The sequence below is a fragment of the Apodemus sylvaticus genome, chromosome 4 (assembly GCF_947179515.1).
Source record: "Apodemus sylvaticus chromosome 4, mApoSyl1.1, whole genome shotgun sequence".
NCBI classification, from domain to species: Eukaryota; Metazoa; Chordata; class Mammalia; order Rodentia; family Muridae; genus Apodemus; species Apodemus sylvaticus.
The window spans coordinates 16,421,130-16,437,466 of NC_067475.1; the positions used below are offsets into that span (position 1 = coordinate 16,421,130).

At 42.9% G+C, this 16,337-nt stretch overlaps 1 protein-coding gene across 2 annotated transcripts in view; it reads left to right on the top strand.

Annotated features, from left to right (window-relative positions):
* Positions 1-16,115, top strand: part of Hs2st1 (heparan sulfate 2-O-sulfotransferase 1) — a 147,244-nt gene extending 131,129 nt beyond the window's left edge. Inside the window, exons 5-7 of one of the 2 annotated variants that reach the window (XM_052179038.1) lie at positions 9,345-9,442; positions 11,540-11,697; positions 12,454-16,115. In XM_052179038.1, the coding sequence (XP_052034998.1) occupies positions 9,345-9,442; positions 11,540-11,697; positions 12,454-12,683 (486 nt within the window). In that variant the 3' untranslated portion in view covers positions 12,684-16,115. The remainder of the gene's footprint in view (positions 1-9,344; positions 9,443-11,539; positions 11,698-12,453) is intronic. The other variant, XM_052179039.1, reaches the window with a different exon arrangement.
* Positions 16,116-16,337: the final 222 nt, after the last annotated feature.

The window sequence follows — 16,337 nt, forward strand, 5'->3', positions numbered from 1 at the left end:
AGTCTTATAATGGCAGTCTACGTTTACTTGTAATCATGAGTTTATGAAAATTGTTTTGCTAAAGCAGCTTCAGGCAGGTGAGAGTAAGGGATGCAAGTATCTCGGGCTCAGACTTGGGGTGCTGCATCATTTCTTCCTGCGTGCCGCCAGTCAAGGTCTCAGAACACGGTGGTTTGCTCTCTTTTAATGGAACAGCTTCATAGCTTTCTTTGCTCAAACATTCTCCAGGGTAGGGCCAGAGAGGTGGCTTAGCCACTGAAGATGCTTGATGACCTGAGTCCATTTTCCAGTACCCACACGGTGGAAGGACTGGCCTGGCCTCTTGCTGTGGCCCATATGCACAGACAGACAGACAGACAGACACACACACACACATTCACACACACACTCACACACACACTAAATGTAAATGTATCTACTTACCTATGGCTTAGGAGACACAATTGAACATGATCTTACACCCACTTGTCTGTCACACAGGTCCCCGCTGTGCTCAGCCAGTGTCCCCCCTTGGAACCCTGTGAAACCCCGTTGCTTAGATTTAAGGTTGAATGTTGACATTACCTGTGCCGGGGTCTCCCAAGCCGAGGCTCTTCCTTCCATTCCGATGTCCACTTAAAGCATTTACTTTATGGCGAGCTCCGTGAACCATGTATTCCATTGTCTTTGAAACCCTGGAGTTCATCACAGAGCCTAGTTCACCGATGAATGACCAAGCAGCCAGATGTGTGCAGTGTGTGCATGTTAAAGTGCTGCAGAGTTGTGCTGGGTACTTTGCACGGCGTGGCAACCAGTGTACAGCATTCTCTAAGTTAAGTGTTAACTCTCAGTTACATGAAAGTGAAGGCCCAGGACTGGGGAGACGGCTCAGGGCTCAGGGACACCCCTGCCCCGGGAGGCCCCGCGAGGCCCCGCTTGGATCGCAAAGCTTATGCTTCACAGGTCACAACTGTGTGTGATGCCAACTCCAGGGTTTGATGTCTGCTTGTGGTCGGCAAGCATGCGCATGTGTGTGCAGTATGCCTGTTGTGGGTGGGTGAGAACACATGCGTGTGCAAATACATGCATACATGCGCACATGTATGAATAGTAAAGAAAGTTGAAGACTCCAGAGAACTTTTGTTTATGTAGCCTGCTGTTAGTATTTACCAGTATGAGTAAATTCATATTTACATAGATAATTTTAGCTTGTTTTATTTTCCCCATTTATTTTATATTATTTTATTGTTTTGAGACGGCCGTGTGTGCCACAGAGCACATGACAGAGGACGACTTGTTGGACTGGTTTCAGGGATTGGACTTGGGCCCTCAGTCTTGGGGCAGGCACCTTTACCTGCCAAGCCACCTCACTAGCCAGAGGGCTTCTTCAGTGGTCCATTTCAGGATATTCCCCATGGTAACGCGTATTGTCTGGTGTGGAGAAACCTCTTCCTACAAAAGTGAGGAGTGTGCACTTTTTTTGTTAAGTACATAAAGAAAGAAAATCCAGCTGTATGCAGGTATGCAGTTGGAAAAGAGAGTTTTAATAGCCTTTCCCCCAAATTAAGGCTACTTTTCAAAACTACAGTGAATTTGATAAATGGAAGGTCGGCATGTAGAACATGAAGCCACAGTGAACTTTTGCACATTAAAATGTATTACTGCATTTGATGTTGTACTTGGATTTGGTCTTTCAGGCAGCTTTCAAACACCCTTCATTGTTCATACAATGTTACACAGAGCTCCCAAGGATTAATGCATTTGGTTATACAATATCAAAAATTTGCATTCATTAATCCCACTACAGACATTCCCAGCAGCAGCTGTGAGGAGTTGCATTTTGGAAGCTTGTTCTTGCCACCATAAGTCTGCAGCTGACCAGCTCTACAGCTGTTGCTGATAACGCCTGTGTAGAGTGCTTAGCAGCAAATCTGTTCCTGACGGATGGTCCTTGTCCTGTAGATGTAGGCTGCTTTAAGGAGTGTGGCCTCTGCTTAGTAGCATCTTCTCCATCTCATGCTCAACATGTCTCCAAGCATGGCCAGTGTCATCTAAGAACAGTCAAAGCTACCAGAGACCAGCACAGCTCAAGGCGAGGACTGTGTGTACTGATAGACGGTCTTGGCTGTTTCCTTTCAAATGACACAATTGGCTCCTCTTAAGAAAGCATCACCAAACACCACCCAAGCTGGAGTCCCATCGATTCCCACTTGTTTTTAGCAACTTCACGTGGCTTCCAAACATCCGGCACTGCTGATTCTCTCCGTTCATAATTTCAGCTCTGCGTCGCCCTCTTAGGCTCCTGTAACCTCAGGCTTTTCCAGCTACACCCAAATTCCTGAAATAACAACCCTGAGACTTATTATTTATGAATGATTGCCTAGGCCACAAGCTTGGGCGTGTTCCTAGCTAGCTCGTAACTTAATTAACCTGCTTATTCTATTCAAGGATAGGTTCTGTCACGTGACTGGTTGCCTTGCCTCAGGTTCAAGTGGCCATCTCCATCTTCGAGATGAATTTCTTCCCACAGCTGACTATCCCAGAATCCTCTCTCCCTGCCAGAATTCCCACCTCCTATTTCCTGTCTAAGCTAATAGGTCAACAGCTTCCTTCTAATTGATGGGTGATGTTTCCATACAGTACACAAGAGATTCTCTCCACATTTCTCCCTTTTAGTCCAATAAACCATATATAATAATAACAGTTATGAAAACTATCAGGTAAGATTGCATTCATGATGTCTAGTCCATGTACATTTGGCAACCTTAAACAAAGTATTCTACTATCTGTCCTATCTTTTTGAGTTCAGAGTTCTGTACTTTCAGCTTCTATCAAAACTTGCATTATCAACCTAAAACATCTTCCTAGATTTAAAAACACTTTCTTAAATCCTAAACAACTTAGTGGTAAAACTATAACCATCTAGTCTTCTACTCCGTCAGAGAACTGAGAAGGGATAAATACTACCTGACTATTCAGGAAGTGTAAGCAAGCAGTTTCCAGAACTCTAGGAATGGCGGAGGAAGCTGGCTTCCCGGACAGTCCCCCAATGTCTCTGTGGTGCTGGAGCATCATCTGCAGCCTCTGGCCCAGAATGTCTGCCGGGCTTTTTAATGAAGCAGGAAATATGAAGGACTGCCTCCCCTGTCTCAGCAAAGCTCAGCAGTCAGCCTCCTGCCTCTTGTCTGACCAGTTTGGGCTGCATACTGTCAGCTGTTGGCATGATGTTATATGTACAGTATAAAGACTGCTGATTTCTCTGCCCCCATATCTGTTTGCAGTCCATACCTGGCCTTGTAATGCTTATTCTAAGAATCTCCTGCCTCAGGGTTGTGTAAACAGTGCTACCCATTTATTCTCTGATTTCTCAACTTAAAGCTGATCAGCCAATTACTGAGCAGGGGAGAGAACAGGACTGGACTTCTGATTCCAGCAAGGGGATGGGGAGAGAGAAAAGAAGAGAGGATTCACACATGGAGAGGGTCTGGGAGACACTATGAGAACAGCAGGGAGCCGGATCAATACTAGAATGCAAGTATCTCAGGGACTTTAGGCTGGGAGGTAGCCAGATTAATTTAGAGGATTAAAATAGATTAATAACACTGCTCAGTTATTGTGCTTGGAAGCTTTATTAAATAAATCTAGAAGTTTCTTCCATACTTATTTGGGAGCTAGTGGGATAAAGGGAAGATTATTACATATAAAATTGCTCTTAACAGTCAACCGTGGGAGCAAAGGCAGTAGTCTCTTGCCCAGTGTCTAGCCTGCCATTTTGAAGCTAACTCCATGTGGAGGTTCTTCAGTGCTCATCATCTTCTTTGAAGTAAAATGTGGTGCTTCCAGGAGCTGACGTGTCTAGTTGGCAAATAAGGCCTTTTATTAAGAAAACATCTTTAAATGTCGTGTTCTGTAGATCTCTGGGGTTTTTGAAGACCATCTGTCTGTCTGTTATATATCTGAATAGGCAAATGTTGCTCATTTCTAGCTATTTACTATCTGTTCAACCTTGGAAATATATTTCTGTAGTAAAAACTAGACTAGTATCTAACATGACCATAAGTTTGATTAATTAATTGTTAGATTGCATTTCTTAATATCCTAAACAGTTTGTAACAGCAGCTTGCAAAAGGACTAGAACCTAACATTGAATTTTTAAGAATTACATAGGAACAATACCTTAAAAAGAGTTGATGCATGGTCTCTTTTAACCAAATTTTATATGATTTTGTAACCTTAATTTTACATGATTATGCAAAGATCTATATCAATGTAAGATTTTTGGCTTGCTGTAGCTCTATAGTTTACGAGTAGAGTCAATAATCAACCCTTTATTCCTGTTTTTCCTATTTCTCCCCTTTTTTCTTCTCAACCCTTCTCCCTTCTTTTCCCTTAAGCCTAAGAAAGAAGGATAGAGGAAAGAGAAAGAGAGAAATCCCAGAGTCTAACCTCCTATATTTTATCAAGACCATTAACAACTTGTAAGCAACCCTCCTTTAATGACCCCAAACCCTTTGAACAACCAGAAACTATCATCCCACCTTTTAGGAATGGGGGCATCATACTCTAAAAATTGCTCCCTGCTGATTTGGAGTATCACTTCCCTTTTGCTCCCTCCCTCCAAATGATATTGATCAGTCTTAAAGCTAGCTATAGCATTTGCTGTCCAGTCTCTGCATGCTGAGAAAATTCAGGGTTCAGCTGGTCCTGGCTGGAACAGTCTGTGATGGTGGATGAGCTAGCTGTTTCAAAGTTGTCCTGGATGCAGAATTTTAAGAAAAACAGCATTGAGGCAGTGCTGGAATAAATGTATCTCAATGTCTCAGCATCTCCAAGGATAAATATTAATATTATCCGAGCTGCATTGACTTCATGGTGTCTGTAAACATGAAATCTCACAGGTAATGTATACAGTTTTGCAATAGTGTATGTATGGAATTGCAGTGTGTGCACAGTTCAGCTAAATATGGTTCTCTGCTCTCTGTTGAAGCGGGTAAGGCCTCTGCTGTCTTTATAAGTTAGTTTGGATTGTATAACCAAGCTGCAATATAAATTCTATCTATGCCATTTGAAAGGATGGCATGATATGTCTTGACGGTTCTGTCGCCAGCAAGCTATTATTCACAGCCTGAAGTCTGTCTGGAGACATTGTCCCGTCTTAGACAGTCTCAGTGCTGGGATCAGCAGTGCAAGTTACCTGCCTTATTGGTCATCGTGATTTCTTTCTTTCTTTCTGTTTGCAGCCAAGATCTTCAGGGGTTCTCCCCCACTGTTAAATCTGATGGTTCTTTCTTTGTTTGTTATGTTTTTTACTGATTTGGAGGGAATGCACAGCTTTTCTTTTCTATGGAAACAAAAACAAAGCCTCTCTCCCCAGCAATTTCCTTCCCTCCGTTTTGAAGTTAGGACACCCTTAATATAAACAGATTGGTTTAGTTCAGCATTTTTTTTCCCATAAACCAATGTGTTTTAGCAGGTATGTTATTTGTTTCATTGGCATTCAAAAAAGTTAAAGTCAGTGAGGCATTGTTTAAATCCATCATTGGGAGACCATGTCTTCCTTATATTCCATGAGTGTTTCCTGTAAAGTCCTGTTAGATTTCTCCATAATTGCTTGACCTATAGGATTATATGATACATCCATAACATTTTCTATATCTGTCTCTGTGATTAAAACACTGACCAAAAGCAACTTGGGGAAGAAAGTTCACCTTATAGCTTGCAGTACATTATCCAGAGAAGCCAAGGTAGGATCTAGGTAGGGCGGGACCCTGGAGGCAGGAACTGGGGGGTGGGGGGGCAAGACTCCATGGAGAAGTACTGTTTAGTGGCTTGTTCCTTGTGGCTTTCTTTGCTTTCCCCCTCCCCCTTTTCTTTTAATTTATTTATTTATTTTATGTATATGAGCATCCTGTAGCTGCCTTCCAACTCACCAGAAGAAGGCATCGGATCCCATTGCAGATGGTTGTGAGCTTCCATGTGGTTGCTGGGAACTGAACTCAGGACATCTGGAAGAGCAGTCAGTGCTCTTTAACTGCAGAGCCATCTCTCTAGCCCTTCAACCTGGTTTCTTATAGAAGGGATAGCACTGCCCACAGCAAACTAGACCTCCCACTTTAATCATCAAGAAAATGTACCACAGGGGCTGGAGAGATGGCTCAGCGGTTAAGAGGACTGACTGCTCTTCCAAAGGTCCTGAGTTCAATTCCCAGCAACCACATGGTGGCTCACAGCCATCTGTAATGAGATCTGATGCTCTCTTCTGGTATGTCTGAAGAGAGTGACAGTGTGTTCATATACATAAAATAAATGAAGAAAAGGTACCACAGACTTCCCCACAGGCCATGTAGGGCATCTTCTTCATTGAGGTTCTGTCTACCTAAAGGACTCTAGCTTTTGTCAACTTGACATAAAACTAGCCAGCACAGAGGGCAAAACTCAACCATTTTTTATATTTGGTGGGTAAATTACATCAAATGCTAGAAAGCAAACAATTCAGGTAAGATGCTCACGTAGAAGCCCTGGGGGTGAGGATGCGTCTAGCTGTTTGTTTGTTTGTTTGTTTGTTTGTTTGTTTGTTTCAAGACAGAGTCTCACTATGTAGCCCAGGCTGTCCTGGAACTCACTGTGTATTAGGCTAGCCTTGAACTCACCAAGATCCACCTGCCTCCACCTCTCTGCCCTTCTGCCTCTGCCTCCTTAGAGTTGGAATTAAAGTCATGTACTATTACACCTAGCTAACTTTTTTTTCTATGTTATTGTTGTTTTGCTTGGTTTTTTGTTTGTTTGTTTGTTTGTTTTGTGACAGTGTGTTCATATACATAAAATAAATGAAGAAAAGGTACCACAGACTTTCCCACAGGCCATGTAGGGCATCTTCTTCATTGAGGTTCCGTCTACCTAAAGGACTCTAGATTTTGTCAACTTGACATAAAACTAGCCAGCACAGAGGGCAAAACTCAACCATTTTTTATATTTGGTGGGTAAATTACATCAAATGCTAGAAAGCAAACAATTCAGGTAAGATGCTCACGTAGAAGCCCTGGGGGTGAGGATGCATCTAGCTGTTTGTTTGTTTGTTTGTTTGTTTCAAGACAGAGTCTCACTTTGTAGCCCAGGCTGTCCTGGAACTCACTGTGTATTAGGCTAGCCTTGAACTCACCAAGATCCACCTGCCTCCACCTCTCTGCCCTTCTGCCTCTGCCTCCTTAGAGTTGGAATTAAAGTCATGTACCATTACACCTAGCTAACTTTTTTTTCTATGTTATTGTTGTTTTGCTTGGTTTTTTGTTTGTTTGTTTGTTTTGTGTTTGTGTTTCAGCATGGTCTCCATAGTCTCTGATACGACTAACATCAGACTCAGCTGTTATAGCCTGAAGGATGATCTTGAACAACTTTTTTGAATGCCAATGAAACAAATAACAGACTTCCTCCAAGTCTGGCCTCCAACTCCCAAGTGTTGGGGCTGCGTGCATGCATTTAGCACTCCTGTTAAGATCTGGTCTCTTGGAAGCTCTGTGGCACACTGTCCCTCACGTACCCAGGGACCTCATAGCTTGCGGTCTGCAGTTCCTCAGGAGATCGTCATGTTCTGTTGAATTCAGGCTCTGTCACATCTGTTCTGTGGCCCATTGGAGAAAAGGGAAGCAGATGGCTTTCTCCACAGCAGGTGACCCAGAAGTTGTCCTCTAGCAAGCCTGTGACTATATGGCCACACTGAATCCCATGCAAGAGAGGTTAGCAGTCTGGCCTACAGAAGGTTTGGTTTGGAGGTAACTTTAGTCTGACCCAGTCAGGTAGCAGATTTAAAACACTGCCTAAAAACAGACTTGAAGATGTTCTAAATTTTCTTTGCCTGAAGGACTAAAATACTTGAGGAACACAGGAAGAACTAGAAGTTTGCTAATTAAAGAATTGAGTTAAAATAGCCATCCAGTATGATTATTCAGTTTAATTAAAATAGTATGCAGGAAATCTCCAGGGTTGTCTGCATATAGTCTGCTCTGTCTACATACTAATTTTATGGAAGCTTTTAGTATTGCAGTCTCCTAACATTCCACTTTGTTATAGTTAAGCCAACCTTTTTAATGTCGCTGAATGTCACACACACACAACCATGTGCACACATGGGATAGTTGTGGGGACAGTGAGGTTATTTAGTGAGTTACTCGTCTTCTGCCTTACGCTCTAGTCTGGTACAGGCATGAAGAAGTGGAGCCTTTGTACTGAGCTGCAGGGAGCATGCCGCGAGATGGGGCCGGTTAGAAACAGGCGTGGAATCAGAAGCTTTCTGACTTGTCAGACTTAGTTCTTTGAGCCAGAGTCTGTAAAAATTGGGGTACAAGAGATAAGTGGAGATGTCATGTGTGCTTGCTTGAATTGTTTTTTTTTTAAGCTAACATGGCTTGTGGTAAAGACACTTTGGGGGTTGGCTTTCAGCAGGAAATCTAAACCAGACTGTCTCAGGTTCTTGTCCTGTTGCAGTGTCAAAATGTCCTGACAAAGGCAACTTAAGGGGGAAAGGACCCTTCCCCCTTTCAGGTCAGAGCCGGCATTTCCTGGGAGTCTGGGTAGCAGGACCGAGAATGGTGTGGTGGCGAATGGTGTGGTGGCGTCTCTAGTCAGCTGCAGAGGATGGTTAATTAACTAATGTGTTCGTACTATGTTCAGCTCACATTCTAGTTCCAATAAGTCATTTATTTTCCCTTCTCTTTCCTCCCTCCAAGCCCCCCTCCATGTACCCGCCCTCTCCCTTGAGGCAGGTTTTCTTGCCTCAGTTATGCAACTGAGATAACCCCACAGCACAGCCAGACGCCAACCTAATGTAAACACATTATACCCAACATGGAGGAGGCAGAAGTAGGCAGACCGCTGAATTCATGGACAGTCGGGTCTAAGTAGTGAGACCCTGAATTTACAAAATAAAAACAACTCACCCTCACACAGACCGTCCAGGGAAAGGCCTGAGTAATGCAGTGGCCAAGGGTGCCATTTTCCACTTAGACAGATTACACACACATAACGCGAACTCAGGGAGCTGCTCAAGGTGGGCTCCCGCTCAAGGTGGGCTCCCGCTCAAGGTGGGCTCCCGCTCAAGGTGGGCTCCCGCACAAGGTGGGCTCCCGCTCAAGGTGGGCTCCCGCTCAAGGTGGGCTCCCGCACAAGGTGGGCTCCTGCTCAAGGTGGGCTCCCGCTCAAGGTGGGCTCCTGCTCACGGTAACCTAAGGCAGGACTGACACCCAGGGTTGCTCTGACCTTCCTGCACACCATGGCATGTGTGTGCCCAGGCTTACAAGTACACGGACATTCAGAGATTAAATCTTCTCTCTCTTTTTTTTAACTTGCCCATGTTCTTCTCTTTGCTACAGACCTTTGATGAATGTGTGGCTGAGGGCGGCTCAGACTGTGCTCCAGAGAAGCTCTGGCTTCAGATCCCGTTCTTCTGTGGCCACAGCTCAGAATGCTGGTAGGAAACTAACTAAACCAATGCTGCCATCTTCTCCATCTCCATAGCCCATCCCATGAGCAGGGCAGGGTAGCCAGGACTAGATAGAAAATTAGGAGAGTCTGCACCACACGTAACATGAAATAGATTTGTTTTCTTTAAATGTTCATAAAGGTCCATTGTGTACATATTCTCACGGTGTGTTTTATCAACTGCAGGTGTTATTTTTGCTTTGGGGCTCTGTTTTGCTGAATTCCAGCAGAGGATCTTAGAGGTCAGAGGTCATTTCAGAAACCTTATTTTGTCCTAAGTTTTCTGCTTCAAGTAGGTCAAATAAAGCCAAGAAATATTTATCTGATTTTATTATTAAACTTCTTTTAAGTTTATAATTATCCAACAATACCCTTATAGTGTAGTTGTAATATAGTCTGCTAATAAACATGAAGAACAGAAGAGATTTTTACTTTAAAACAAAACAAAAACAAAAAACCTTATATCCCCAGAATGTTCTGTGCTCCAGTTCTTTAAATAATTGTCTATGTTTATTTATTCCAGTCAGTCATTGATTCGGGGGTTCTACGGATCAGATCTGGAGCTGTGCACATGCTCGGCGAGCAGTGTATCCCGGGCTAAGTCCCCACTCTTTGGGTTTTAGGAGGTTGTTTTGTTTTGTTTAATCAACTGCCCTGAATTTGAGACTCTCTTGCCTCAGACTCTCCAGTGCTGGGAACAGACACACATACCTAGTTTATTCAGTCATTTTGATAGAAAATACAGAAACAAAATCCATTCAGAATAAGTATATTTCATAAATGATAATGGGAAATTCAAGAGATTTCTAAATTATGTGAGCCATGTAGGTTGACAGAAAGTTCAAGGACCTCTTATAGACTGCTCCAACGCTTCAGCACGGAACTAGAATTGGAAACATTGCAAGTCTTTTCATGTTTTAGCCATGTTTTAGGAAAAGAAAACTCATTCTGTGGCCCAAATATGGCACAGCACTTGTTCTTTGTAAATAAAGCTTTATAGAGCACAGCCACCAGTGCTGCTGCATTTACTCAGCATCTGCTGAGATAGCAGACTTAAACAATTGTGGTTTAAACCATATAAAAAATGTTACTCTCTGCCTTTTGTAGAAAAAAGCTTGTCAACCCCTGCTTTTAAATAATAAAACATATTGAGTTTTAAATAGAATACTTGATATATCTCATAAACAACTTGGGGAGATCTTAGAAATCAACTAATCCCTTCTTCCCCTCCATTTAAGGGTTTTTTTTTTTGTTTGTTTGTTTGTTTGGTTGGTTGGTTGGTTGGTTGGTTGGTTGGTTGTTTTTAGATAGACTCTCTTGTGGCCCAGGCTGCCCTTGAAGTTGTAACCCTTCTGTCTCTACCTCTCAAGTGCTAGGATAGCAGGAATGTACCACCATGCCCAGTTTTTCAGTTTGTGGTTCTGACTTTCTTTTAATAGTTGAGAAAACAAAGAGTGAAGCCCCAGCCTTGGGATTAGGTTGGCACTTAAAATGCAGAGCCAGAGTTAACCTTAAAGAATGTTGGTGCTAATTAGATCCCAGAAGCACAGTCTATTCAGGGTAAAACCGGTTAACAACATCAGCTGACACTGTAAACAAAAAGGTTTTAAGCCAGAGCCTCTTCTTACCTACTTTCTCTTTCTCAGGATTTCAGGAAACACTAAAGCTTATGGAAAGAAAAGACATGGAGTTTACAAATTAGCATAAACAATAAACACAGATTGCTTCTACTTTACCAAAGGGGCTCTCAGAATGAACAAAGTTTTAGAGTAGTTTTAAAACATAGTGCACACTAAGTCAAATAAAAAGGAACATAGGATACAAACAAACTGTCCATACTGTTTGTTCATTTCCAGAACCCTTTAGTAGTCTTAGTGTCTGTGGGAGCAGAAGCCAGTGTCGAAGAAGGGAGTTAGAATCCAGTTCACCTTCCGGGAGGTGCCTCTCTGAGGGCGTGGTGCTGATGCGCCCACCTGTGTGCCTGCCTCCCCATTTCCCCTATTTCCTCCATAACAATGGTAGCAGACACAAAGAAGCACTTAGCAGATTTCACAACCGAGTTTTTATTCCTTTTCTGTGGTTTCAGGAATGTAGGAAGCAGATGGGCTATGGATCAAGCTAAGTACAACCTAATTAATGAGTACTTCCTGGTGGGAGTTACGGAGGAGCTAGAAGACTTTATCATGCTCCTGGAAGCAGCTTTGCCCCGATTTTTCAGGGGTGCTACTGACCTCTATCGAACAGGTATGGACATGATAGGTTCATTTCTACAGCCGTCACTGACTTTTGTTTGTTTACAAGTTGACTCTGTAATAAAGTGGACTACAGTTCTAGAAGAGGTGCTGAGTGGGAGAGCTAAACACACGAACAGCCATCTTGGGCTGCATCTGCTGTCACTTGTCTGGGAGCATGACCAAACCTTTGTGAGTCCATCAGATATTGATGGTTTTCCTTTAGTTGTTTGACAGCGTACCATCCCTCAAACTCCCCTAGAGTTTGCACCTACCCTTCATCCTCCACGATTGTAGCAAATATAGGTGGTGGGAAACTAGATACAGGCTTCATCGGAATTTTTTTTAAATAAACGAGGGCCAGCAAGATGACTCAGCAGTGTGAGAGCACTTGCTACACGAGCCCAGATATGTGACAGGAGAAGAGGGCCGACTCCAGGGAGGGCTCTGGTGTGTGTGTGTGTGTGTGTGTGTGTGTGTGTGTGTGTGAGCACTCACACAAAGAGCAACACTCTCCACTCACTGAGTGCTGGTCTTGTGTTTACTATGTGTGCATTTTGTCAAGTCTTTTATGGATTAACCTAAGGGAGATGCCTCTGATGAGGGTAGCTTTCTGAGTTTTGCTGGGTTAGGATTTTGTTAATGTTAGATGGCCGCGTGTTACTTTCCCTTCAGAGTGTCTTCTTAACAAACCATTTCTTCAAGTAAAGAGGCATGTCTGCATGTGTTCTGTAAGAATTATTTACGTTTCTTAATCTTCCATCGTAAGTAGGAAAGAAATCTCACCTTAGGAAAACCACAGAGAAGAAACTGCCCACCAAGCAGACCATCGCGAAGCTGCAGCAGTCTGACATTTGGAAAATGGAGAATGAGTTCTATGAGTTTGCCCTGGAGCAGTTCCAGTTCATCCGAGCCCACGCTGTCCGAGAGAAGGACGGCGACCTGTACATCCTGGCCCAGAACTTTTTCTACGAAAAGATTTACCCTAAGTCGAACTGAACATGGGTATGGCCGGAGCACTCCGACCTGGAACCTGACTCTGTCACCACCCTTCTCAGCTTCCTGCTGATGCCACCACCATGTGTGAGCCCTTCGCCAAGCTGAGCCGGGGCAGGCCTGAATATCACGGAGCAGGATGCTGGCGGGCTGGCAGAGTCCTGTGGAGTTTCTAACTTTCAGGCATTTTTACTTTCTTGTTGTTTTGTTTTCATTTTCATGATAGTTATCATCTTCTCCTGGTGCAGGGGGCGGGGGCTTACATTGCCTGAAATGCACACGTGGAAGTTTAGTCAGACGCTGAATCCCATTTCAGAAGAGGTTCTGATTCTTGTGCTTTTGATAAGCATTTCTTCACCTCTCCTTGAGTGAAGATGAATCCGTTTGCCACTTACCCTTCTGGAGTCTGTGCCACCACCTCTGCTGGATAGTGCTAATAACTGCTTAGCAGTGTCTGATTTATTGTTATGAGTCATGTCTCACAAAGTTTATTAGAATGTTTGATCATGTTTTCTCAGAACATTTCTGCTACAGTTGGGTTTGCCCATATTTATCTAGGCTCCTATTTTATTTTATTTTATTTTATTTTATTTTATTTTATGATCATTAGTGTTAAAGAAATCAATTTGAAACCATGAATAATACTGTAAAAAGGTAAAAAGAATTAAAGCAGTATTCCTGACTCCTGTCACCCCAGTATCTGATATTGGGATGATATTTCTAAGAATGTGGACATCATCTGAAGCTTTCTCAAGTATTCCACATATCAATAGCAAAAAAGTGAGTTTAATATTTGTTTGTTCCTGGCTTATATGTAACCCTAAACACTGGTGTATTGGTGACTCCATATGCGACTCCATCGGTGAGCTGTGACGTGGGTAGGATTTGAGACTACTCTGTTCTTTTACCTGTAGACTATTTTTACTACGGTGCTTTATAATGTGTTTTAAAGCATTGCATTTACAAAAGAAAAAAGGAAAATGCTGTAAATATTGCATATTTTATGTATTTGGACCAAAAAGTTACAAGTAAGTAGGCAACAGTGGTTTTGCACCCATTTAATTATGTCGAGTAAAGTCGTCAGACTGCCTATCCTATGCTGGCATTTCTGGTTTAATGTTGCTGTTATGTTGTCACTAAAATGAGCTAATGTAGCCTTTCAATTTTGATAGAGAACAGTGCTCACCCCTGAGGTGGTAGTGATTAAGGAAAGAGTAGCAGAGTCTGAGAGTTTGATGTCTGACTCCAGCTCTGCGCATTCCCGCTGTGTGATGTTCGGAAGTCGCCTGACCTCTCTCTGCCTCTGCTTCCTCAGCTTGAGGTGGGGACACTAATACCTGCTGTACCTACCCCACAAGGATGTTGTGAGGACTAAGGAAGCTGGCGTGGCGGAGAGCACTTTGAAAGTGTGGCGGGGTGCTCAGATGAGAGGTGTTTTCACAGAAGTATCTCTAGCCTATAGTTTCACAGTCTCCATTCTTTTAACAACAAAAAGGGAAAATCCACTTTTAAGCTTTATGGGGGGGGAACCTTTCTCTTGATATAAATTTGTGTTTGATAAATATCTTCTCAGTGTTTTATCTTCCGTGCTTCAGCAACTGTCGAATTCCAGTGCCTCCCTAGCTGCCGAGGAGCAGGAAAACCTTCTGTAAACCTGAAGGATGTTCTCATGTATCTGACTTTGTCATCCAAAAATGGTGGCTGGTTTACACCTGTGCTTGCTAGAGTGTATTTTATAGAGTTTAATTTCTCCGCTAATTCTTCACCTTCTCCCTCTTCACATCCAGAATTGAGATTCCTCTCAGACACACTTTTCTAAAGGAGTAATCATTTGTACATTTAAATGTTTCTAAACAGAACCTCATCAAACAGAGCATTTTCAACAGAAGGCTTTAAAGTATTTATTGTGTGATAGGAGGAGCGAAGAACACTGCACATCAGAAAGCACTTACGAAGATTAAAGGAATGGCTAAGCCACGGCCGCCAAGATGAAAGGATTAAGAGAACATAGCAGCATTTCCCTTCCCTCCCTCCTTTCCACTGAAAGTTTCTATATACCCGCTAAAAACAAGTCATTTTCTTGCCCCAACGCTAAAGAGCCTTGTCGAGGCAGGCATGACTGCTGAATAAGTCTGAGGTGACTCTTGAGAGTTCGCACTAAATTCTTTTAGGTAGTTAGGGTAGCGCTCAGAACACTAACTGAGACTTTCCGGAAACTGTTCTCATAAAAGACCAGAGTGTTAGTGAGTGTTGGTCAGGTCTCTGCGCAGCCACTCCCGCTGTTGCTGAGAATCTGTGGCAGAGCAGACAAAGCACCATGGTTCTAACTTAGTAAAACCTTTATTTACCAAACAGAAGACATGCTAGATACATGCGGACCGTGAGCCGCAAGCCCTCGCTCGCTTGCTTGCTAGCTCGCACTGCGAGGAATTGTCACAGAGAAGCCGTGTCTGTCCGAACCAAGTTCCCCAAAGAGTCTCTCTACCTCCCACATCTCCCAGCTGACGGTCCCAAGAACTGCTTTCTGACTCAGTCTCTCCCGAGGTTCCTTTCTGTCTTGTGTGCATTGCTTTCAGGTGACAGGTTTTCCTAGTTCACCAGTACAGACTTGGGACATTTCTTTTATCACTTATTGGAGTGGATGGGTTCAAAGCCTCCTTTCTGGAGACTGAGAAAAGGGTAGGTTTGCTTCTGTAGGAGTCTGAGTCCTTAGAATCTGTAACTTTATAATCAAATGAATAGAACCACTGACACAATGTGTATTTTTTAAGTGTGGCAAATAATTTTTTTTTGACCTTTGTGCTTTTTCAGTAATCAGACCTTAGGGAGGCAGTTTTTATATGATAGTAAAGCAGAATAACCACGTTGAATTTTGTGTATATGTATCTATGTTTATTTCCTACAGAAGAAGAGGTGGCTTTCTGTGTTCAGCTTGTATCAGCTGTCTTCTTATTCCTGAGAAATGGCAAGTGTTGATAAACCATTGTGTTTTAAAATGTAGTGGGGAGGATATATATATTTTTATTTCACCTGGCTTTAATTTGTAAAGTGTCACTTAAATATATCTGGTAGCGACCCTCGAAGTACTGCATGGGAGCTGCTTCTGTGTCCTCAATACAGTCACACAGTCTCTAACACCTGCTGCTTCTGGCCTCCTGAGGATTGGATTTAAATATCTAAAAACCACAACACTGAAAGTTGCCGGCTTTTTAAACACTTACCTTTTCCTTCTGTTCTGAAAATCCAGCTAGCACCTATAGTTTGGACTCTATTGATATTCCTCATCATGTGTCCTGTTGGAAAACCCCTACAATTGTCTGCTCCATCAGGGAACTTACCAGAGTATTTTGATGTTGTATTTGCATAGATGGATATGAAATAGTTTGTAGATGACAATTCTTTTTTAATAAAATGAAAATTTTGAAAAATCCGAAAGTACTAGAGAACTTAACTAAAGCCCAGTTCCCTAATGCATAGCTGGTGTTTTATGTTGAAATTCTGCTCCGAGACCATCTGTGTAAGTCGTCTTGCCAGCTCTGCCAGCCATTTTCAGACATAGCTGTGGTCCCAGGAGCCTTTATCATGGGAGTATCTGGAACCTAAGATTTCTATGAAACTTATGTCTTAGAGGCTCAAATGCTTCTGCTTCGTGACGCA